This window comes from Suncus etruscus, chromosome 11 (assembly GCF_024139225.1).
Source record: "Suncus etruscus isolate mSunEtr1 chromosome 11, mSunEtr1.pri.cur, whole genome shotgun sequence".
NCBI classification, from domain to species: domain Eukaryota; kingdom Metazoa; phylum Chordata; class Mammalia; order Eulipotyphla; family Soricidae; genus Suncus; species Suncus etruscus.
Genome location: NC_064858.1, coordinates 15,073,366 through 15,097,548, shown reverse-complemented (window position 1 = coordinate 15,097,548; position 24,183 = coordinate 15,073,366). Strand labels below are relative to the sequence as shown.

General features: G+C 33.0%; 1 protein-coding gene across 1 annotated transcript in view; it reads left to right on the top strand.

Moving 5' to 3' along the window:
* The window catches only part of NELL2 (neural EGFL like 2), a 305,773-nt gene that overhangs the window by 124,115 nt on the left and 157,475 nt on the right, over positions 1-24,183 (top strand). Inside the window, exons 10-11 of the mRNA XM_049783795.1 lie at positions 18,085-18,173; positions 23,999-24,101. Coding sequence (XP_049639752.1) covers positions 18,085-18,173; positions 23,999-24,101 — 192 coding nt within the window. The remainder of the gene's footprint in view (positions 1-18,084; positions 18,174-23,998; positions 24,102-24,183) is intronic.

Sequence of the window (24,183 nt, the reverse complement as noted above, 5' to 3'; positions counted from 1 at the left end):
CTATCTCTCCCAGCCCGAAAGTATCTTAAGTGATAATTAAATAATATTTTATGCCAGCAAAAATTTCTTCCTTGTTTTCATCACAAATAATATGATCTAGTGAGATAGTCTCAATTTATTGTTAAAATTACTATTGTACAACTTCAGTTACTTTCATAAATGGCACAAGAATATATTAAGTTCAATTTATTTTTGAAGTAAAATTTACTTTTTTAAGGGCATCACATGGGACTCTACTCTGATTCTGAGACATACTGTGCCTATTTAATCATGTTTTATCTTAAAATAATAGAGTACTCAGTCACTAGTTCTTTACTCTGAATTGTAATTTATCCTATTAAGATTTTTGAAAAAATGCATTTTGTGGATTTTATTATTTTTAAGTTTTATTATGTTTTCTCAAAAGAATTTCTCTACCCATATAATCATACTGCTTAAATGGTCTAGAACTTCTCAGAAGAAAGCCTAATATAACTTTGTCTTCAAAAATAATAAAATCAAATTGTCTAGCAAAAATCTAGGGATACTGAAAATAAAACTATTTGGGTAAACAGAAAACTGGTTTCTTTAGTAGTATTTAGTAGATAGCGTCAAAATGTGTAAGAGGATTTCAGGTTTATAGCAAAGCAAAAGAGCAATAATTTAGAAATCATTCATAGAAAAATCAATCTAACAGAGAGGAAAAAACACTTACCTTCAAGCAAGAAATTCAGCTTATCTACTTTGCTGTTAGGTAATTGCTTCTAAAATGAATTATTTTCTTTTAGATAGAAGTTATACAAAATGGTATTTTGAAACTAGAATAGGGAAAAATCAGATACATGCCATCTTAAAATTCATTTTTCTGAAATTACATGGAAAGCAGAATGAACAACATAGTGGAGACAAAGGATTTTGTAGTGCCCATCTGAAAATAAAGTTAATACACTTGTAGTCCCCAACCAGAGGCAACTTGTTTGCCTTACTTTCATACTCTATGAAGCCCAGCATAACCAGTATTAATAGTTGATTTAATATAGATGTAGTATAGATTAAAATTTAAATAAAGAATCACATTGGGCATTAGTTATCAGGAATTAGTGATAGAACAATCCAGGCACATTTATTTTATTGAATGAAAAATTTTTTCCCAAATTTAAACTATTTTTCTATAAAATCACTTTCCATATCGGAAAGCATATAACTTTTTGGGAAAAATTATTTTTTTAGTGAATGGTACTAAAATTGCAGCTGCATGCTACGCAGGAAGGTTAGTTGATATTTTATGAACATTTATATTAGTATATAAATATATTCATTACAATAGTAGATGTGTTATTTGTTGTTATAATATTCTATCCACTTTATATTTTAGAATCATTACCTGAACTTATCTTCTAGTACAGATCGCTTCTCTTCATATCTTCTTTACTCCCACTTATTGTGCTATGGTCTATTGAGGAATTGGCTACATGACCTCTGCATTTGGGGGGACATGCTATAATTTTAGGATAAGAGATTGTGATTTTGGTTCATTATTATATATTTTGTATTGTTGGCTATGAAAATAAGCATAAATATCTAGTTTCAGAATTTTACATGCAGTTGTAGAAGACATATTACTAAAACATTTATCCTCTCAAGGACGACAATTTAAGTGTAGAAATATAATAGATACCACATAGTTATAATATTTGTGTTTTCTTTAACTATTGGATTGTGACCTTGATCGTTGCACATATTGGTCATTTTCCTACAAAGTCAAATTTTATTCAACAAACTAAAGCCAGTGTGAGAGTACATCACAAGTTATTCTTAAAATGTACCACCTGGGGACCTTGTTAAAATGAAAATTTTGTAATGTTTGTGCGATGAGGCCCGAGAATTTGCATTTATCACTAGCTCTGGTTACTGCCAACACTACTAGCATGAGGAATGCATGTTCTTCCTTCTTTCTTTCTTTCTTTCTTTCTTTCTTTCTTTCTTTCTTTCTTTCTTTCTTTCTTTCTTTCTTTCTTTCTTTCTTTCTTTCTTTCTTTCTTTCTTTCTTTCTTTCTTTCTTTCTTTCTTTCTTTCTTTCTTTCTTTCTTTCTTTCTTTCTTTCTTTCCTTCTTTCTTTCCTTCTTTCTTTCTTTCTTTCTTTCTTTCTTTCTTTCTTTCTTCTTTCTTTCTTTCTTTCTTTCTTTCTTTCTTTCTTTCTTTCTTTCTTTCTTTCTTTCTTTCTTTCTTTCTTTCTTTTTCTTTCTTTCTTTCTTTCTTTCTTTCTTTCTTTCTTTATTTCTTTCTTTCTTTTTCTTTCTTTCTTTCTTTCTTTCTTCTTTCTTCTTTCTTCTTCTTTTTTCTTTCTTTCTTTCTTTCTTTCTTTCTTTCTTTCTTTCTTTCTTTCTTTCTTTCTTTCTTTCTTCTTTTTCTTTCTTTCTTTTTCTTTCTTTCTTTCTTCTTTCTTTCTTTCTTTCTTTCTTTCTTTCTTTCTTTCTCTTTCTTTCTTTCTTTCTTTCTTTCTTTCTTTCTTTCTTTCTTTCTTTCTCTTTCTATCTTTCGTTCTTTCTTTCTTTCTTTCTTTCTTTCTTTCTTTCTTTCTTTCTTTCTTTCTTTCTTTCTTTCTTTCTTTCTTTCTTTCTTTCTTTCTTTCTTTCTTTCTTTCCTTCTTTCTTTCTTTCTTTCTTTCTTTCCTCCTTTCCTTCTTTCCTCCTTTCCTTCTTTCCTCCCTCCCTCCCTCCCTCCCTCCCTCCCTCCCTCCCTCCCTCCCTCCCTCCCTCCTTCCTTCCTTCCTTCCTTCCTTCCTTCCTTCCTTCCTTCCTTCCTTCCTTCCTTCCTTCCTTCCTTCCTTCCTTCCTTTTTGGCTTTTTGACCACACCCAGTGACACTCAGGGGTTACTACTGGCTAAGTGCTCAGAAATTACTCCTGACTTGGGGTACCATATGGGACGCTGGGGATCAACCAAGGTCCGTCCTGAATTTGCCACGTGCAAGGCAAACACCCTACTGCTTTGCTATTACTTTGGCCCCAAGAAATATATTTTTATTAAAAAATATTCAGTTAGTGGGGATTCTTTCCTGGTTGTCCAGGTTCTCAATATTTTCTTCTCTTTAATTTCAAACTTATAGTAGTAATGTCTCAGCATATACTTTGAATATTGTGCTTCAAGCTGATGTTAAGTAATTTTTGTATATGAGATGCATCCATATTACATTTTAAGTGCTAAAAATAATAGATGATATAACTGCATTTTAGGGAAATTTTTCACTTACCAGAAAGAACATTACTTACAAAGTGGAAACATCCCAGATTAAACACAACAGCTTTCCATATATATATATATATATATATATATATATATATATATATTGCTTTTACCATGGCGGGGTGGGGGGGAGATCAGTTTTAATGAGAACTGAAAGACTTAATGTGTTCCTAAACAATAATCATATGTGTAAGGGATATAATAATGCATTGCTGTTTTGTTTTTTAGCACTTTTATAATGATATCTATATGGGATAAAGAAAGAGAAAAATATAAATTATCTAGCATTTATTACTAAAATAAAATATCTGTATTATAAAAAGCACAAGAAAATTATTCTGTAAATTTTTATAAAACAACATAAACTATTCTTTTAGGGAAGAATGGACATTTCTAGCAAAATACGTTCTTTTTTAATTTGGAATGTGGTAAAGCACATAAAGAAAGCACAAGCAAAGCAAACTAAAAAGAATCTACTGAAGGCTTAACCTAAATGCTTAACTGAAATTCTTAAAAGCCCATTATTAAATTATTTTCCTACTTTCTCAGTTACTCTAAATTTATTTTCTTAGCTTTTTTTTATTATACAGACCATTTTAAGTACTCTTGATGTATTATTTCATGTCAAATTTTCCAGAATTGTAATACTTTGTTGCAGTCTCCTAAATAATAGTTTTGAATTATGCCAGGTAGTTTTATCGGTGTTGAACTGTGCTCTTACAATGTTAAAACAAGCTGTTCATGGGACCGAAGTGGTGGCGCAAGCAGCAGGGCATTTGCCTTGCATGCACAGTTAACCTAGAACGGACAGCGGTTCAATCCCCAGGCATTGGTCCCCCAAGCCAGGATCTATTTCTGAGCACATAAGCAGGGGAAACCCCTGAGCATCACTGGGTTTCTTCCCAACCCCACAAAAAAACTGTTCTTATCCAACTATATTTTGGGGGGGTGGGCATACCAGGTGATGCTCAGGGGTTACTCCTGCCTATGAGCTCAGAAATCACTCCTAGCTTCAGGAACCCTATGGGACGCTGAGGAATCGAACCATAGTTCGCCCTAGGCTAGTGTGTGCAAGGCAGGCGGCTTACCCCTTGAGCCACCGCTCTGGCTCCTGTTTTTATCCAACTTTTAACATAAAAATCTCATATTGAAATTTTAATTGTAGGTATCAAATATGAAATGACTAAAAACAACCTTTATGTATTCTGCAGAGCTTCAGTTCTCTTTTTTCTTTTGTAAAATGTTCACATTAATGTATTCTCTTTGCGCTTCATGCGCGTGCAAGAAAAAACCCTACAGCTTGCACCACCGCTCTGGCTTCAGAAAGTTGTATTTTTGTGGGAAATAAGAATTCAGTTAAGGCTAAATTAGAAAGAAAAATAAATTAGAATTCAAGAAGACTAAATACTTTGTCAGTGAAGGGATTTGTTGGGTACATGTAGGTATATAAAAGGAAAATAATAACGCATTTAAAGAGTATATTCAGGGATAATGTTCACCTGGTAGGTTTACTTAGTAAGAAAATCATGCCATAAGTAAAAAGTTGTATACGTTGAATTAAGTGTTTTATACTGTTATCATTAATAAAATCTTTTAGAAAAATAGTAGGGTTGCAATACTTTTGATAGTATTGTATATTTTCTGTTGATAATTGAATAGATTATTTACTTTATACTTTTCAATGGCTTATTGTTTGTATAAAGAAAAGCTATATGGACCGGAGAGATAGCACAGAGGTGTTTGCCTTGCAAGCAGCCGATCCAGGACCAAAGGTGGTTGGTTCGAATCCCGGTGTCCCATATGGTCCCCCGTACCTGCCAGGAGCTGTTTCTGAGCAGACAGCCAGGAGTAACCCCTGAGCACTGCCGGGTGTGACCCAAAAACCAAAAAAAAAAAAAAAGAAAGACAGAAAAGCTATTGATTTTTACTCATTTTATTTTTATAACTCAGTTATTCATTTAATTACACTGTAGTTTTATTACTTATACCTTCCAAAATCATTTTGTCTCTTTTCCAATATCACTGTAATCAGATTAACTCTAATATAAGTAGTAATTTTGGATATCTTTATTGGTATGGGCCCCTGGTAAAGATTAAATTGTATTCTTAGAAAATATGTGTAGCTGTCTCTATAAAAATTAATGAAATTTAAAATAAAGTTAGTAACAGTGAAAAATGAAAGAAAAGTAAACATTTTGTCATACATTATGTATCTCTTCACGAAACAGACTCTGCAAGAGGAGAGCTAAACACAATTTAGCATTTTAATTTATATAACAGAGACTGTATTTGTTATTTACCTTAAAGTATAGGATTATTTCACAAACACTTGATAAATACTTGAAAAGGCAGACTATTATAAATAGTCTTTAATTAATTAATATGAATTTAATATTAACAATATTAAATGGGTCCTAGTATATGCTGCACATGGAAATCTTGTTTATAGGACATTTACCAACATATTCACTATTACTAAAAAATGCCATGCTTTCCAAATCTATTTTTTGGAGAGATTTAAGTCACATAATGTAGTAAAAGCAGAGATAAAAAAGCAAATAGCAATCGATCTAGTTTTAGAAATAAGCCTACTTTAAAGTCTTTCAGTCACTCATTCACCAGTTAAAATTCTTCCATGTGCATAGCCAGAAAAAAATTAGAAGACAGAGGCAAAACAGAGTATAAATGAATGAAAAATTTCTAATTCTCTTCGTTGATCTTATTTTCTATGGGACAAAGGCAGTAAAAATGTAAAAGTTTGAAAGTGGTCATATTATTAGATGTTCATGTGAAGGAACAGCCAAAATAAGAGTAAGGTGGGGCAGGAATGGTGGTGCAAGCGGTAAGCCATCTTCTTGCTCATGCTAGTCTAGGAAGGACCACAGTCCGATCTACCGGCATTCCATATGGTTCCTTAAGTTAGTAGCTATTTCTGAGAGCATAGCTAGGAGTAGCCCCTGAGCATCACCGGGTTTTGGCCCCCAAACAAAAACAAAACAAAACAAAACAAAATAGAGTAAGGTGAATGAGAAGCAGGTGTCTTCAAAGACTGTAATATATATCAACACAATTTGTTGAAGTGTCTTTCCTTGCGCCACTTCCTACATTTGGCTTCTTGAAAAAAGAAGAAAAGCCAGATAAAGCTGAATCCTGGCCTGAGTCCTGGGCATATTTTTTCATGTGTTCTGAGATTTAATCGTCTCCTACGAATCTATTTTTATAGAGAAAGCAATAGTTTCCTTATGGTGATAATGAGTATAGTCAAAATCAGATCTTGGGAACAAGTCATAGTAGGGTTTTTGCCTTGTATGTACCCTAGGAAGTTCTATCCCGGGCATCACCTATAATCCCCCATCTTTGCCAAGAGAAATTCCTAAGCACAGATCCAGTAATCAATCCTCAGTATTGCTGCATGTGGCTCCTGATAACGAAAACAAATATCATATCTAAAATTAGAATGTCATTTCTACCATGCGAATCATTCTAACCTGAGGAAATCATTTAAGGTCATCTGAATTCATCTTATTTGCTGATGCTTAAATGAGGTATGGTTTACCAATTATGCTGCTGGAATAATATAAATCATTATAAATGATAGTCTTCAAATAATGATCATGTTATATATAAGAATTACTCTTGAATGTGAAAAATAGAAAGTGTTAATGCTGTTAATAAAGCCAACTGTATAGTCTTTGTTCTCTATAGCTCTTTTATTATTTTGTAATTTTTAGGTAAACATCTAATGGTATTTTGTGGCATTATGTTTCAATAAAAGTGGTACATAAGTCTCAAAAACAAATATTTTATATAATGCACTGGTTAAATTTGAGAACAATTTAATTTTGTACTTAACAGTAAATTTATATATTTAGAATTTTAATGAATTCTTTATTTACTGTAAATTTTATTAAGTTACAAAAACTTTATAGAAGACTGATATAACAATTTTAAATAATGTACATGTTTAAAACTATCAATGCAAAAGTAAATATAGGAAAAAGAGTAAACAATGTCTTAGTCAAAGATACAGAAACTTTTATCTATAGTCTAATTTTTTGTTTTGAATATTTGTATCTTAAAAACAATTTAAATTAAACATGTATAGCTCATTTTAATGAATATTTGAAGGAAGAACAGTATCTCTCAAATTCTTAATGAGGTACAGATGGAATATTATCTCATAGACTCAGATGTTTCAATTCTCTTGAGAACAATAGACCTCTATCAATAAACAAGATATAAAGAATAAAGTATAATTTAGTTTAAAAAATCTAAAATTGTCCATGGTTTTAGAAAAAGTATTTATTTTGAATATTAATTTGAAACTAAAACATTATTTTTAATACTTCTGCTTCTTTCCTTCTTTTACTTTCTCTGTAATCACATTTTATTTCTTATTGTCCCCCTCTCATCCCTTTATAGCCCCAATATTCTTGTTGTTCTCTTTGAGCTATACAGAATACTCTTAAACATTCAATGAATTCTTTATGAAACTCCATCATAAGAAATCTTCTATCTGGGCTCCTTTTAGTAGTTTAGTTCCATTCTCTAGCCTTAGGACTAAATGACTGTTGCTGAATTCTAATTTTATCCCTTATCCATATACTACGACACATGTTGACATTTTGGTAGACCATGTTTTATTATATCTTGCCTTTATCTCTAATTCATAAACACTTTGCATAAAGATGGAAAATTGGGTGCTAGGTCTCTTTTGAGGGGTAACTATGTCAGCTGTTAACTAGTACAAAAGGAAAAGTTCAATCTATAGAATAGTTAATATTAATTATAACATGCATACATATACATAAACATAAAGTTATTTTTATTTTGTGGGCAGCTACATCTGTCAGTGCTTATGACTGACCGCTGAATCCTTGGAATGCAAGGAATCAGATCTGGCTCAGCCATGTGCAAAGATAATACATGTGTTTATACATCTGTATCCATGTGTATACACACACACATATATATATATAAATACATGTATAGATATAAAAAGCCCTATACTATTCTATATTTACAAATACTATATAAAAACCTTATACTGCCTTAAACTGCCCTATACTGCTCTGGACCCTATTTTCATTTCAATTTCGTCTCATCTTCTGTTTTGCTAAACATCATCTTCCATTCTGACAGTTAGTTTCTCTGATTCAAAATTACTATTGAATCTTTCAGAGCCATGTGAAAAATATCAGAGAGAGTGAATTTAGAAAACACCTATGGGAATATAATGCTTTTACTTTTTTGTTTTGTTTTGTTTTGTTTTGTTTTGTTTTGTGGACACACCCGGTGACACTCAGGGGCTACTCCTGGCTTGGTAGAAATAACTCCTGGTTTGGGAGACCATATGGGATGCCAGGGGATTGAACCGTAGTCTGTCCTAGGTCAGTCGCATGCAAGGCAAACACCCTACTGCTGCTCTATCGTTCCAGCCCTACTTTTACTTTTTAAAAGATTTCATAATAAATACAACTACTGAGAATGAAAAATAAGCTAGTAAAAGAAATGGAAATTTGAGATTATATATTAAGTGAGATTTTAATAGATTAAATTAAATTAGTAGCTGAGGCACTGAATCCTCCCTTCCCACTAACAACTTGATCTTTTGTTATTATCCCTTGACTATTCAATTCTTTATTTTCCCCAAATCTTTATTTTTCTCTCTTAGTCAAAGGCTAATACAAGTTTAGAATGTTGTCTTGCTCTATTATGGAAGTTATTTTTATCTTCTTTTACTTCTAACCCCTCACTACTGTTAGATTTATGCTTTTTCCAGTTCTGTTCTTCTTTTGAAAGAAAAGACTACTGACCTAAATTAAGGCCCCTTACGAGAAGCTTTCCTTGGTCCCTTAGAAGCACAAAGACATGATATATATATAAAAAAAATGAAGAGAAGGATTGCACAGTGACTTTTATGATCTCATTTCTGAAACTCTAATATTAGTTTTGCAAACAACTAAATTCCCAAACAATTAGTGGGATTTAGTTAAAGGAAGCAATCATGTATAATTAATGAATTTGTGAATTATTTAAACACTGAAATTCTGATCACTTTAAATTGCATTAACATACAAAATTGATTTTATATAAAAGAAGAAGGAAGTTTTGTCATCAAATTGCCCAATCTGGCATTGGTCCTGCTTATTACCTTGTATTATTCATGTTAATAATGACAGTAGGCAAGGTACTTTTTTGATTAACTCAAAGTCAAATGTACTCCCAAATTTATAAGCTTCAATTCAACATCCCTGCAGAACAAGCTGCCATTTTAATACAAGGTAGAATACTTCTGTGAGACCCAATTTATAAAACTTTTATTCTACGACTCAAATTCAGAGACCAGAGAGGTACAGTTAATTTGTTTTTAGATTCTACCAAATGAGAAGCTAGTAAATAAATTATCAAATGTTTCCAATGAGTAAGTATTGTTTATTATACAAGGCCAGTGCTGTGTGCTGAATATGATCCAAACACCGCTAATATCTGTCTTTGTGTTCTTGAAGGAAGGATAAGTAACTTATGAGAATTAGAGAAAAGAAAAGTCTCTAGTACTCTAATAGTGAATTTTGCATTACATACATTCACTTATAGCATTTTGTGTATAAGATTTTTCAAAAACATATTGTTAGGTACTGATGCAATACGAGTTCACAGTATGAAAAACTATTGTGGTTTCAATGAATCAACACAGCTGATTGGAGTCTTTTAAGAATAGTAAAACACTTTAAAATATTTTGGTTTTTTTGTTTTTGTGTTTTGGGTCACACCCGGCAGCACTCAGGGTTATTCTGGCCTCTATGCTGAGAAATAGCTCCTTGCAGGCTCAGGGGACCATATGGGATGCTGGGATTCAAACCACTGTTCTTCTGCATGCAAGGCAAATGCCTTACCTCCATGCTATCTCTACAATATTTTTGACTCTATAGAATTATACCCTGCATCATGAGTAATTTTATTGTACATTAAAAATGTACAAAATAAAGAAAAAAACACATAAATACAGTTAATTACAAATGTTCTCACCTAATATTTTAATTTATATTCCATTAGCTGAATAAGATTAAATAATTCCCATTGTTTATTTTTATCAATGCTTTGAACAATAATGCTATTTATTAGTATAGATAAGAAGATAGTCGAGGAGCCGGAGCGGTGCTGCAAGTGGTAAGATGTCTACCTTGCCCGTGTTAGCCTAGGATGGACCATGGTTCAATCCTTCGGCATCCCATATGGTTCCCCAAGCCAGAAGCAATTTCTGTACACATAGTCAGGAATAACCCCTGAACCTTTCCAGATGTGGCCCAAAAACCAAAAAACGAGAGAAAGAAAGAAAGAGAGATAGAGAAAGAAAGAAAGAAAGAAAGAAAGAAAGAAAGAAAGAAAGAAAGAAAGAAAGAAAGAAAGAAAGAAAAAGAGAAGAAAGAAAAAGAAAGAAAGAAAAAAAGAAAGAGAAGAAAGAGAAGAAAGAAAGAAAGAAAGAGAGAGAGAAAGGAGAGAAAGGAGAGAGAGAAAGGAGAGAGAGAAAGGAGAGAGAGAAAGGAGAGAGAGAAAGAAAGAAAGAAAGAAAGAAAGAAAGAAGAAAGAAAGAAGGAAGGAAGAAAGAAAGAGAAAGAAAGGAAAAGGGAAAGGAAGGAAGGAAGGAAAAAGGAAGAGAAGAAATTTTTTCAAAAAGAAAAAGAAAAGAAAAAAAATAATCACATTTATTAAAATTAGCATATCTACAATGAAGTCACTAATATAATGGCAAATTTTAGTAAGCTTTTGTTGTTATCTGTCCAGTATGTTAAATTATTGTTTTCCTTTAGGGATAACAGCATTAAACACATTGAGTTGTCCAGAAATTTAAAGTTCTATTAAGGATACTGCAACTTTTAGTGTAGTGTTCTCAGCTGCTTTGCCTCCTGGAAGAAGGAGCGTTTTGGGGGAGGGTTCCCATTTTTCTATTTCTCAATCTGTGCAATAAACTTGATATTTTTTCTTACAGCTGATGACTTTAAGATTTTGCATCTGTGACATTGCCATTACCCCATTGTTTTTAATTCTGGAAATAAAAGAAAATGCAGTTTATATAATTTTCAGTAATTGCCTTTGAAGATTTTTCTTATGCAATTAACTATGGTGCAATTAACAATATAATAGGAAAGACATTTAATATATACCCTTGATAAAAATTTATGTAACAATTGTATAATGCTGTGGACACAAAAGTGTATTTTTCCTACACTAGTGGGTTCTAGTGTCTGTAAATGATTACATATACAACTCAGAAGGTTAAGAAGTTAGAGTTTATTATCCAGTAGATGTATTTAGGTGTATCTCCTTTTTTTTTTTTTTATGGCATCACTCATCTTGTCCCTGAGTTCCCAGTCCAGTATATAACTTCTTTATTGTTGTTGTTTGCTTTTGGGCCCCACCTGGCAGTGCTCAGGGGTTACTCCTGGTTCTGCACTCAGAAATTACTACTAACAGGCTATAGTACTATAGGGGTTCCATATCAGATGCTGAGAATCAAACTTGGATCTATTCTGGGTTCTTTATATGCAAGGAAAACACCCTACCTCTGTACTAACACTCTGGTCCTTCATTATACAGCTTCTTAAATCCGATCCCCAGTCCTCTGATCACCTCCAGTGTATGATTACATATTTGTGTCCCTATGTCACCATTTTCTATATTATATTTTCCTACTCTGTAATCTTGTCATTAGACTTTTCCAGATCGTGTCCCAGAAGTTTGGATTTCCTTAGTATCTGGACATGGACACAGGCTTTTTCGGTGACAACCCTGTACTCTGTATCTGATGTTGAGCCTTATTTGGACTCTATCTGAGTTTTCCTCGGTGTTCTGATTTTCCTTAAATCTCCACCCCAGCCATGTGCTCTAGGCAAGATTTCTGCTGTCCTACGCATAGAAACCCTGCCCGATTCTACCTTCTTGGCTGGTCCTTTTAGCCCTAATTCATTTTCTGTGATCATATGAGTGAATTCTATCTGATTGTATAAACTGAGTGTAGTTAAGTGTGTGAAGAAAGAGAGAGGGAGAGAGAGAATCTTGCTGGGGCTTTCTTTAGTTTGCTATCATCTCAAACTTGGCTTTCCACCCTTCTGTTGTTGCTGTATTTTTAAAAATTTTTTAAATTATTTAAATTATATTTTTTTGAATTTTCTGTGTTCTCACTAATGTTCATTATAATGTCTGAGCAGTCTGTGAAGTAAACATCTTTGTGTGAAGAAATTTATATAGAGGCCATTATATGACTGATTCCACTAAAGTCATGCAAACAGTTGCATATACCAAAATCTTATTAACTATACACTTGGCATATTTAACTTCATTTAATGTTAATGATTTAGCAGTACTCTGGTTAATCTAATATTATGAGGGTCTGCAGAATGGGCTGATTGAATGAATGCTCAGCTATATATAGGGACCACATATCGTTTTTAATTTTTAAAATTTGCTTTATTATTTTTATTTATTTATTACAAGTATTTCACAATTATATTTAAGGTACATAGTGACAGTAAATTAGGACAATTCCCACCACCAGTGTTGACCTCCCTCTGCCACTGTTCCCAGCATGCATCCCAGACCTTCATCCTTAGCACCCTGGATTGCTAGTGTAAACAGGTCTCTTTTGTATATAACTTGTAATTTGTCATTGACTATTGGATTGTCTATTGTTGACTTTGGATTGGGTAATTAGGTCTGATCATCACAAGACTGCTTTGCCCTTAGTACCATCCACTTTTTTTTCTCAGTTTGTAGGAAGACGTAGAAATATGTTGCAAAACTATATGATTCATGTTCTATGGTTCTGTTAAAACAACAATAACAACAACAACAAAAATAAAGAAAACAACAGCAACAGAAAAGAAAGAAAGCAGGTGGGAGACAGTCCCTGTCTAGGAGCTATAAACATAAACTTAAAAGAAGAAAAAAGAAACAGAAAGAAAAAGAAAAAAAGGGGGGGCTGGTGTGACAAGTTTCTTTTCTGATGTTGTCTTATTTTTGTTTTGTTTATTTGTTTTGTTTTTGCATAAGCAGATTACCTCTTGAGGAAATTAGAAAGGAAATTCTCTTGGCCTAAGAGATACAGGGTGTCTCCATCATTGAAGCATAGTGTCATGAGACCAACTACAGGCTCCGGACATGTTCATTGTTGAACCCCAAGATCTTTCTTTATGGTGCCAGGAAATGTTCTGCTCAGTTGTGGTTGTCAAATTCAGTCCTCTGTAACGGAGGTCTTGGTTCTTAAAATGAATATATATATATATATATATATATATATATATAATATACTCAATCATTTAGCATAAATGTAACCTAGTGATATAATTGTTTTAAGTTAGAAAATTATTTGAAGCATTGGAATTTAGCTTTTTTATATTATAAGAAAATATCGCTCTTTTTAAAATAACACACCAAAACAAACACAAAAATCTTAAGAACATATGAATACAATATAATTTAAAAACTTGGTATAGAAAGTATTTTTTGCAGAAGTTTTCTGTGTTCAACTTTTTAACTTATACTATATTCAGTAAATGTTAGCAAGTAAGTATAATTCAATCATAATTAATAAATAATTATTTATAAGACTTCTGCCTGATATTTGAAAGAGCTGGCCTTTCTTAAAATCACTGCATGGCTTAATTTCCATTCCTTTCCATTTTTGGAGGAAACACTCAAGTGCTCAGGATTCAGTCTTCAAGATTTTCTGGGTATCAAACCAGCTTTTTTCAAGACAGAACCCCTAACCACTCTACTACTCTCCAGGCCTTGCATTCTCTCCTGTGTTTCAAGAACTTTCCTATGACTAATTTCTTTTCACAGGACTTTTCCTAGGACTTTGTCCTTTCATCATGTCTTCTGTGTTTTGTTTTGTTTTGGTTTTTGGTATTTGGATCACACCCAGCAGTGCTCAGGAATCGATCCTGGCAGGCTCGGGGGACCATATGGTATGCTGGGATTTGAACCACTGATCTGCTGCATGCAAGGCAAACACCTTACCTCCATGCTGTCTCTCTGGCCCCACCTGGATATATCTCGAAAGTTTTAAAAATATGTGTCTTTTCTCCCTTCAACCATTATTTGTAAATTGAGATTGTAGCTGGTAGAGTTCATGCCCACTTGGATGAGACCTGGGTTTGACCCCTGGGACAACAAAATAAAAAGAAGCAACAGAAAACACACCAACTTTCTTATTTTTATAATAATAATTTTTATCTTGACAAAAGTGGATTACACAGTAATCTTTCACAGTATAGTTTAGGTACATATTGACATTGAATCAAAGGAATTCCCACCACCAAAGTTGTCCTCTCTCCACTCCTGTTCCCAGCATGCATCCATATTCCCTCCCTTACCCCCTCCCTTGAACTGCTAGTATAAGTGGTCCCTCTGTGTCTAGCTTGTTGTAGATTGGGTATAGAACACACCAACTTTCTTTCCTGCCTCTCCAACCTTCCTAACACTACCATGACTGTCTCCCCCGATTGACACATGTGATTTTTTTTCTCATGTCACCAACGCATGTAAATTATACCTTTTCATAGTTTAAAGTGAATCAACATGATACCTGTGCTACACGCTCTTTTTGTATTTCAACTCACTGCACACTCCCAATTGTATTCTCTCACTCTCTCTAACCTGTATGTACCATATTCCTGACTCTTCTGGTTGAAAAAAACCTTCACTTTGTCTTTTTGTTAGCTGGTTTTAGGTTATTTTTGCCAAGGGCAAGCAGTGGCATATAGGGAGGAGGCAAAAGAGAATTGGCAATGTTTCTTTCCAGCTCTTCCCTTGTGCCAGTTGGCATACTTGGTTTTAACTATGTCTCTCAGGATAAAGGCTCCCATGAGCCAGCCTGCCCTTTATAATACTTGCTCAAGTGAAATCATTTCCTTTCTTTATTCTTTAAATGTCTCTCATTTATAGAATTTTCTGTTTCTTTAGCCTTACCGTCTGGAAGTTTACTAGTTCTTGTATTTATATATAACATGAATTTCTCAATCACAGAATTTGTCTGATATTTTTTTCTCATTTTTATTGAGAGAATATGATTTGCAACAGTTTCTATGCAATACACTTATATATTATATTCCAGTTTCCATGTTTTATACTTGCAACTTTACCACACTGCCCCCACCACCAGTGTCAGTCACCCATATCATTATTTAAAGTCCCCCTTTTCCTCCCACCCCTTTGCAGCCAGAGGGCACTTTCTGTTTTTTTTTTCATTAAGGATTTGCTTTTCATTAGTTTTATTTCTTTATATTCCACTTATGAGTAAGATCATAGATATTTACAGATATTTGCCTTCTAACTCATTTTAACTACCATGTTACCTAAATTTTATCCAAGTTTTAGCAATTCGCAAGCTTATACCTTCTTTTAAACTGCATTACCTTTTCTATATATACCACAGTTTCATTATCCTCTCATCTGCTGGGCACTTGGGTTGCCTCCAGATCTTGACTGTTTTAAATAATGTGTCATTGATACAAGTGAGAATATATCTATTGATGTGTATTAATTATTGGGGTAGATTCACTGAGAGGAAGTTGCTGACTCATGTGGAATATCTAATCTTTAATTTTTTAAGAAGTGTCCATGCTGTTTCCATAAAAACCAAACTAAGGGTCGGAGCAGTGGCATGAGCGGTAAGAGCCTAGGACAGACCACAGTTTGATACCCTGGCCTCCCATATGGTCTCCCAAGTCAGGAGCAATTTAAGAGCGCATAGCCAGGAATAACCTCTGAACGTCACCAGGTTTGGCCCCCAAAAACAAAACAGAACAAAAAAAAACCCCAAAACCAAACCAGACAAGAGTTGTATATGTGTCTGTTTTCTTTACTAAAGTGTGAAATTATGAATGATCTCTTATTTTTATAGTATTACTAGGTATGTATAGTAAGACATAGAACTATGGTGAGTCACATTAATTAATTAATTAAAATAATTCAGACCCCACAAATCGCTAATTTGGGCTTCTAAGACAAGTACATCCTATCATTGTTTGAAAGTAAATAAAGCAATTGTAATCTCATTCATTTCTATGTGTTCTTTCTTTTCCAAGCTCCATTTGGTACCTTATAGTCCCAAAAGTTGCTTATTTGAATCTTTTGAATTAAAAAATTAGAACAGAAGGTCTATTTGCTTTGTGTGAATATTAAATTATCATAAAACTTTGTATAAGGATTCTTACCCTTGTGATTATTGTCATATTTTCTTTCTCCTCTGTTTTAAGAAAAAATTAAAGCTTCTATAGAATTGAAATTTTTCTTCTTTAACCTACCAACATACCACTAGAATTGAATAGACTGCAGTTATCAATAAATCATAATCATACTAGCTTAAAAAACTTTGAATTGCAGAAGTTAAACATTGAGTTTTATATGTCTTAATTTTTTGAAATTTGACTTTAAGTAGTGTTGGACCCACATTATGACTGATCCTATTTACCATATCATAAAAATATAACTTTAAAATGGGGAAATATATTTTATATTTATTTTTCATTAAGTAAATGCACATGGTATTTAATTCATAATCTGATGTGAATGCAATCTGTTATTTGAATATTCATGAGTGAGAAAGCTTTAGCCAGCTTGTAAGTCATAAAATTTATGCAAGTAAGTTGTATTCCTTTCCAGCAAGCTCCAAAGTTTTTAAATCAGTTCATTAGTGAGATATATCTTCTAGCAAAATAATTTTAATATAAGCTGAGTAAGGAGATTAGTTGAAAGATGACATTTAACAAATGTGCATACTTTCCATCATTTGAATATGTAGCTTCTAAATAATCAGTAACATTTTCATTTAAGATGAAAACTGAGTTGTTCTTTAAATATGAATATTTGTAGCACTATGCATATTCATTCTTATTAATAAATATAAGTCAGGCTTCTTTGTCATTGGTTATTGTAAGTAGTTTGATACTTTGAAAGGAGTTGGGGATATATAAAATCCAAGAGGATAAGATTTCCTGATTATACTTTAAAGTAATAAACAGAAAATATTCACCTATTTTCAAAATATATGTAGTTAAAATTACAAGTTGTATTTAATAAGTAGGCTTAAATACTGCTTAACTCTTTTCCTATTTTGTTCATTTTGACCACTCATGAATAATTAACATTGGATCATTTCTTATGGAGCTTGAAAGCATCTACAAAAGGGAGTGCCTGCATCAAAGCAACAATGTTAGTTCATATTTTTAGAACCGTTTTAATTCAGTTAAGGCTACAGATTGGTAGGCTGTCTCTATTTAGATATGTCTGTAGTGTCAAATAAATATGTCAATGTAAGCAATCAAGGTTTAAGCTAAAAGTTTGTGTCAGCTTTGAGTAATTCAAAAAGTCAACTGTTTTCACTTACAATTGTATTTTTTTGTAATGGGAGAATAAATGCCACAATAAAACTTTTCAATAATATCATAAGAATGGCTTAACCCATACTTTTGGAATGCTACATTAAAAACTAAACCTTGTTTGCCACTGATCTGTACTTTAGTTAGTGCCTATTTAAATACTTTAAGTGGGTCACCAGATAGCAGGCACATAACAGTCTAAGAGTCTGCATTCTAACATATCATATGAATTTAATTCTGACTTGTCATTTTCCTTTCCTTATCCTCCTTTTTTTTTTTTGCTATTCCCTGAAGTTATTTTGCACAACAATGATTTGAGCCTACAAGTGCCATATGTTCGATTAAATTTAGCTTTATTAAATTTAGGTGAATGCATGAAAAGGTGTATGTATGAACATAGGTTGTTGCAAAGTGATCTAAAAATCTCTGCTACTTCTCCGAATGAAAAACAAAACATCATATTTTTTTTTATTTTAAAGCAATTTGCCAATTTCAAGGACGAACATACTTTGAAGGAGAAAGAAGTACAGTTTATTCTTCTGGAGTATGTGTTCTCTATGAATGCAAGGTAAGGAAACTTCTTCATGGGTATTTCAGAATCTTTTCTCACCTTTCTAACACAGTAAACATTTCTTTAAATAGAAATGTTAGGTATGGCTTATAATCAATTGCACAATCTTTTATAAAATTAGAAAAGTATATTTAAAAATTACAAATATAATCTAGTAGTTGTAGAAATGATTTTTTCACAAATAAAAATGATGATGTGTTAGATAAAACTTTGCTAAACTTATCTTACATTTTCAAAATTGAAATAAGCTCTATGATTTTTATTTGTGCAGAAAATATAAAGGTTATATTCAACCTTCTGTCAGTCATGATTTTGAACTTCATGAAAAATATTATTCAGTTCAAAAATTAAACAAATATTATCCTTAAAGGTCAACCTTTAGATGTAGATAAGTTTCATATTAATCTTAGTTCCTAATTGAATGATAGTGTATATTATTTGAATAAATTTTTATAAATTTATTTTCCTAGCCTCTTAAGGTGTTCTTTTAAAGCCAATGCGATTCTTCTTACTCTTTAACCTAATAATTGAAAAAATTCAATATAGTGAAAATTTTCATATGTTTTAGAAACTACAATGTTTACTTTTGTAAAAAATTTATAAGACATATCCTATCTGCAGGAAACTACATATAAACCATCTGTTGAGGATCTATTTACATTTAATTTTTAATTTGCTCTTTAAATGCTTCCTGAACATGGGTTTGGGGAATGACTTGTTATGTACATGTTATGTAGAAAATTAAGATAAAATTTACTCCTCTACTACAGCCAATAATTTGTGTATTTATATTAATATTAAGAATTGAGAAGGAGGCACCTAAGAAGTTTGTCAAGATAAATTTGAAAGACATCAGCTATATACATCATGAACTTTATGCTTCTTAAATTAAAAATACTTCGAAATAAAAAAGGTTGGGATATAAAAAGACAAGAAAGACCAATTTGACTTCTAGAACATGGAGTTTTGATTTCCTTATAACTATTAAAAGTATTCTAACTGCTTCTTTTGACTTTAAATTATTTTTCCATTGATAATGATTACCATTTTAAATAATTGATCTGGGGCACAGGAGCAACAGAAAGTATTTTCAAAATAAATTTTTCTCTTTCTGCATTCCATAATGCAGTTTTTGAGTTGAGTTGCTGCAGTATAGCTATAAGAAATTTAAAAAATAGTATAAGGGTTTTTGGGGGGATGGGAAATGAGGAGAGAGAGAACATCTGGCAGCCATCAGCACTCAGAAATTACTCTTGCTAAGTTTGGGGCACAATATGAGATGCCAAAGATCAAACCTGGGTTGGTTGTGTGCAAGTTAAGTACCATATTTTCCAGCGTATAAGACGACTTTTGAAACAAAAAAAAGTCAACCGAAAATCAGAGGTTGTCTTATACGCCGAGTATATCCCGAAAAATGTTTCAATATGCCGCTAAACGAAAATTGTCTGAATATTGCCACAAAACGAATTTTCCAACTCGATCCTGCACCAATCACTGCAAGGCTGCTCGGACCGCCTCTTTAACTCAGCCAATCCAAGCAGGCTTTTTATGCATGCAATTTAGACAATGTTCTGGACCCGAATCTACACTGTAAAAAGCTGCTCAGATTGGCCAGAGTCAGAGAGGAAGTCTATAACAGTATAACCTTTGAACCTTTGCTTGTTGTGATTGGCTCACTGTGGTACATACAGTTGCAGCATAGGAACGTTCTGTCTTATACAGCAAATATAGGCCTAAACCTATGTTTTAACTGTAAAATTAGGGGGTCGTTTTATATGCCAGGTCGTTTTATATGCCAGAATATACGGTACCACACCTGCTGTGCTATTACTCTGGCCTAAAAATTAGTTAAATATTTAAGTATGAAATTAGAAATGAGAATCAAAAATTATTTTAACGAAGTGGGAAATCTGCTGGATTCTTTTGTTTTTGTTTTTGTTTTTGGGCCACACCATTGAACTCAGTGGTTACTTCTGGCTAAGCGCTCAAAAATCACTCCTGGCTTGTGGGGACCATATGGGATGCGGGGGGATAGAACCGCAGTCCATGCTATACTAGTGCTTGCAAGGCAGATGCCTTAACTCTAGCGCCACTGCTCCGGCCCCATCTGTTGGATTCTTCTGCTAAACTCTATTTATATCAGTTCTAATTTTAAAAATCATGAGGCCATTTGAGTTTCTTTATGTATAGTTGAATGAGTGAATGTGTGTGCATTTATGTGTGTATTCTCACATATTACAAAATACTGAGACTATTTGCCTGTTTTGGGGACTACACTTGCTTGTGTTCAGGGTAAACTCTTTGATTCTGTGCTTAGGGGTTGCTAAAATGCTGAATTCAGGGCCTCAGAATAGTTAATATTTTATTTGAAGGTTTTCCTAACAGTGCTCAAGAGACCTGGTGGCTGACCACGGTGATAATTAGCCAACTGAACTAACCATTTCCTTTCCCCTGCTCCACCTCCCCCCCCCCATTCTTCTTCTTTTTGGCGGGAGCACACCCGGCAGCACTCAGGGCTTTTCCTGGCTCTGCACTCAGAAATCACTCCTAGTAGGCTCAGGGGACCATATAGGATGCTGGGGATCGAACCCAGGTTGGTCAGGCGCAATGCAAAACCCTACTCGCTGAACTATCACTGTGGCACCTTGGGGCATCATGTATGGTGCTGAGGTATCTAAATTTGATATAGTTCCATTGGTTTATTTTTGTTTCCATTTGTTTGTCACTGGATTATTGAATATTTCTAGATTCAAAGTCATGGAGGGTTCTGCAAAATATGGTGAGGAACAAGGAAAGTCTTATCAACAAATGGTGCTGGATAAACTGGTTGGGCACATGTGAAAAACTGAATATAGACCCATCTCTCAACCATGCACAAGACTAAATTTATAATGTACCAGAGACCTTGATCCTAGATCTGAATCCATAAATTACATTAGGGATAGCATAGTTTCCATCTTCCCCCTTTTTTTCTTACATTTTTGGTTTGGGGGCCAAGCCTGTAAGTGCTCAGAGGCTACTCCCCACTTTGTGTTTACTCCTAGTAGTTAGGGGCACATGCAGTGTTCCTGCTCTCCTGTCACCCCCCAAAAAATTATGTTCAGGTAGTAAGTTGATGGAAAAGTCTTTTCAGGTTTTCATTGAAAACTGAATTAGGAAGTCAGTGTTATTCTTATTTTTTTCTTTTTATTTAACCATGATTAACCAAGTTATTCATAGTTGAGTTTTACATATACAATGTTTCTGCACAGATCCCACCACCAGTCTCCTTTGCATCACTATCCTTAGAGTCCAGCATGTACCTCCTTCTCTGAGCCTTAATAGATACACTTGTTTAAGTTCATTTGTTATTAAAGCTTGGGTCTCTTGATTTCACTGTTGTTTGCTCTACAGTTTAGATATTTTAGTCTGTCCTTCTTTAACACAACCAATCTTTATGAATTATTTTGACCCCTTCCTCCTTTTATTCCACATATGTCTTTCTCCCCCTCCAAACTATTTCATTTCTCTCTTCACTATAATCTTGTGTCAAGATTGCATTTTTTTCTGATATATTTATGGCTATTGCAGCTTTTTTCCTTTGGTTTTTCCATCAGCTTTATAATTGTTTTTTATCCTTTCACTTTGTGCTGTGTCTATACTGTGATTTTAGATGTTTCCTATAAGCAGTAAATGGATGGGATTTGTTTCCTAATCTGTCCTGCCATTCTATGTCTTTGATGGGGGAGTTTAATCTATTGATATTTAAGAATATTATTGATGTAATAGAATGCTCTGCCATTCTGTATTGGATTGTTGCCTCAACAGTTGGTTATTTAGATTACAGAAGTGGTTTTTCAGATGTTTCAGAACTAGTTTGTTTATTGCAAATGTCACCAGTTCTTTTTTGTTTGAGCATATTTATCTTTTCATCCTATCTAATTGAAACATTTTCTGGATAGTGGATCATAGGTTGAACTTTTTTTTTTTAATTCAGTAATCTGAAGATATATGCTACTCTTTTTTTGCCTGGACTGTTTTATCTGGGAGACCTGCTGTTATTCTTGTGTTCTTTCCTTTATATTTAAGGCTTTTCTTCTTCATTACTGCTTTAAGATGTTGGTCTCTTCCTTTATTTTGGTTATTTTTTTATGTTTTATATCTTGGTATTGTTTGAGTTTATTTTGTTTGATACTCTTTTGACCTCTTGAATTTGCACATTTGTTTTCCTTTAGAGAATAGAGGAAGTTCTCTGTTAATACCTCTCTCACTATTTGCTCTTCGTCCTTCCCTTTTTCCTCACCTTTGACATTCCTATACTTTAGAGGTTATTTCTCTAATTTATAAGTACCTTAAATTAATTATCTTACATTTTCTTCCATCCTTTGATCTCTATTTTTATATATAACTTCTTTATCAATGTTGGCTTATAATTTGTCTTCAAGTTTGTCTACATGGTTCTCCCTCTGTGATATTTTGATACTATGGCTTGCTCTCATGGTCTACTATAGCTCCATCAATTCCATTTGTATGAATTCTCTCACCATCTGCAAAACATCTTTGAGATGATTAAATTCAATTTCATTCATTCATTCATTCATTTATTTATTTAACTATTTTGATTTATTTATATTTATCTCATTTTTTGATTGATTGACTTCATTGCCTTACCTCCATGCTATCTCTCCAGCCAGTATTTGGTATTTTGATTTCTTCTTGAAAAGGATTTTATTTACCTTAGTTATAAAAACATTAAACATTTTATATTAATGTATTCATTTTAAATAAATTTACTAATTTTGTGAAAGGGACTCTAATAGAAATTTATTCAAAAGACATAATTTCTGGTTTTAAAGGAGTTTCTCAAATTCCTTATTAGAATTGCTTGTGTTGTTTTCTTTAAAATAGTTTTAAAAAATTTTGAAAATGACAGTGTTAAAAGTAGATTGTTTTAATTTTTTTTAAATTGAATGTTACTACAGTACAGTCTAATGGCAGGGGTTAGGTAAGTTATTAACACCAGAAATATGAATTGTTAAAAAATAATGAACGTTTCTGTTTCTGAGAAGATATGTAGAAATACCTTTATATATGTATATAAATAAACATTTGTCTTTTTTAATGTGATATTTATCTGATTTGTATCTTTGTTATAGTTGTTATTTTAATTTATAAAAATCTTATAAGACCAAAATATATTTAGGATTGCTCAGTTATTTGATAGTCTGAAGTATGGTATGGTGCCTTTCTGAGCTTTAGGATGGTCCATTTAATTTATTCTGGGTAATTATCCTTTTGAAGTGACTTGTGACCTGTGGAAGGTTTTCTGGATAAAAATATCTTACTCTTGTATTAGAAGAATTCCTTAAGTACACAACTTTCTGGATCTAGAAACTTCATTGCAAATTCTGGTTAAAAAGTGGTAAGGTGTCTGCCTTGCCGGCACTAGCCTACGATGGACTGCGGTTCGATCCCCTGGCGTCCCATATGATCCCCCAATCCAGGAGTGATTTCTGAGTATATAGCCAGGAGTAACCCCTGAGTGTCACCAGGTGTGGCCAAATATATATATATATATACATATATATATACATGTACATATATTCTATATACATAGAATATATATATATCTAAAATCCATATGTATATGATTCTAGATTTCATTTAGGCAACTTAGATGATCTGATAAATGATTTATATGATGCAGGGGCAAGATAGGTAGTCTAGTGGGGTAAACCCCCTGCATTGCAGCCCTGTACAGCCAGGATTGAATCCTGAGAACAGAGCCCTGTGACCCCAAACAAATTAAAATCTCGAGACATTTATTATCTCTTATTTAATAGGACCAGACTATGAAGCTGATTGAGAGTTCAGGTTGCCCAGCTTTGAACTGTCCAGAATCTCATCAGGTTACCTTATCTCACAACTGTTGCAAAGTTTGTAAAGGTAAGAACATTTTGTACCATAACATAAGATTCATTGTCTGTGAATTATTGGAGGAAACTTGTTCAAATAATGTCAAATGGAA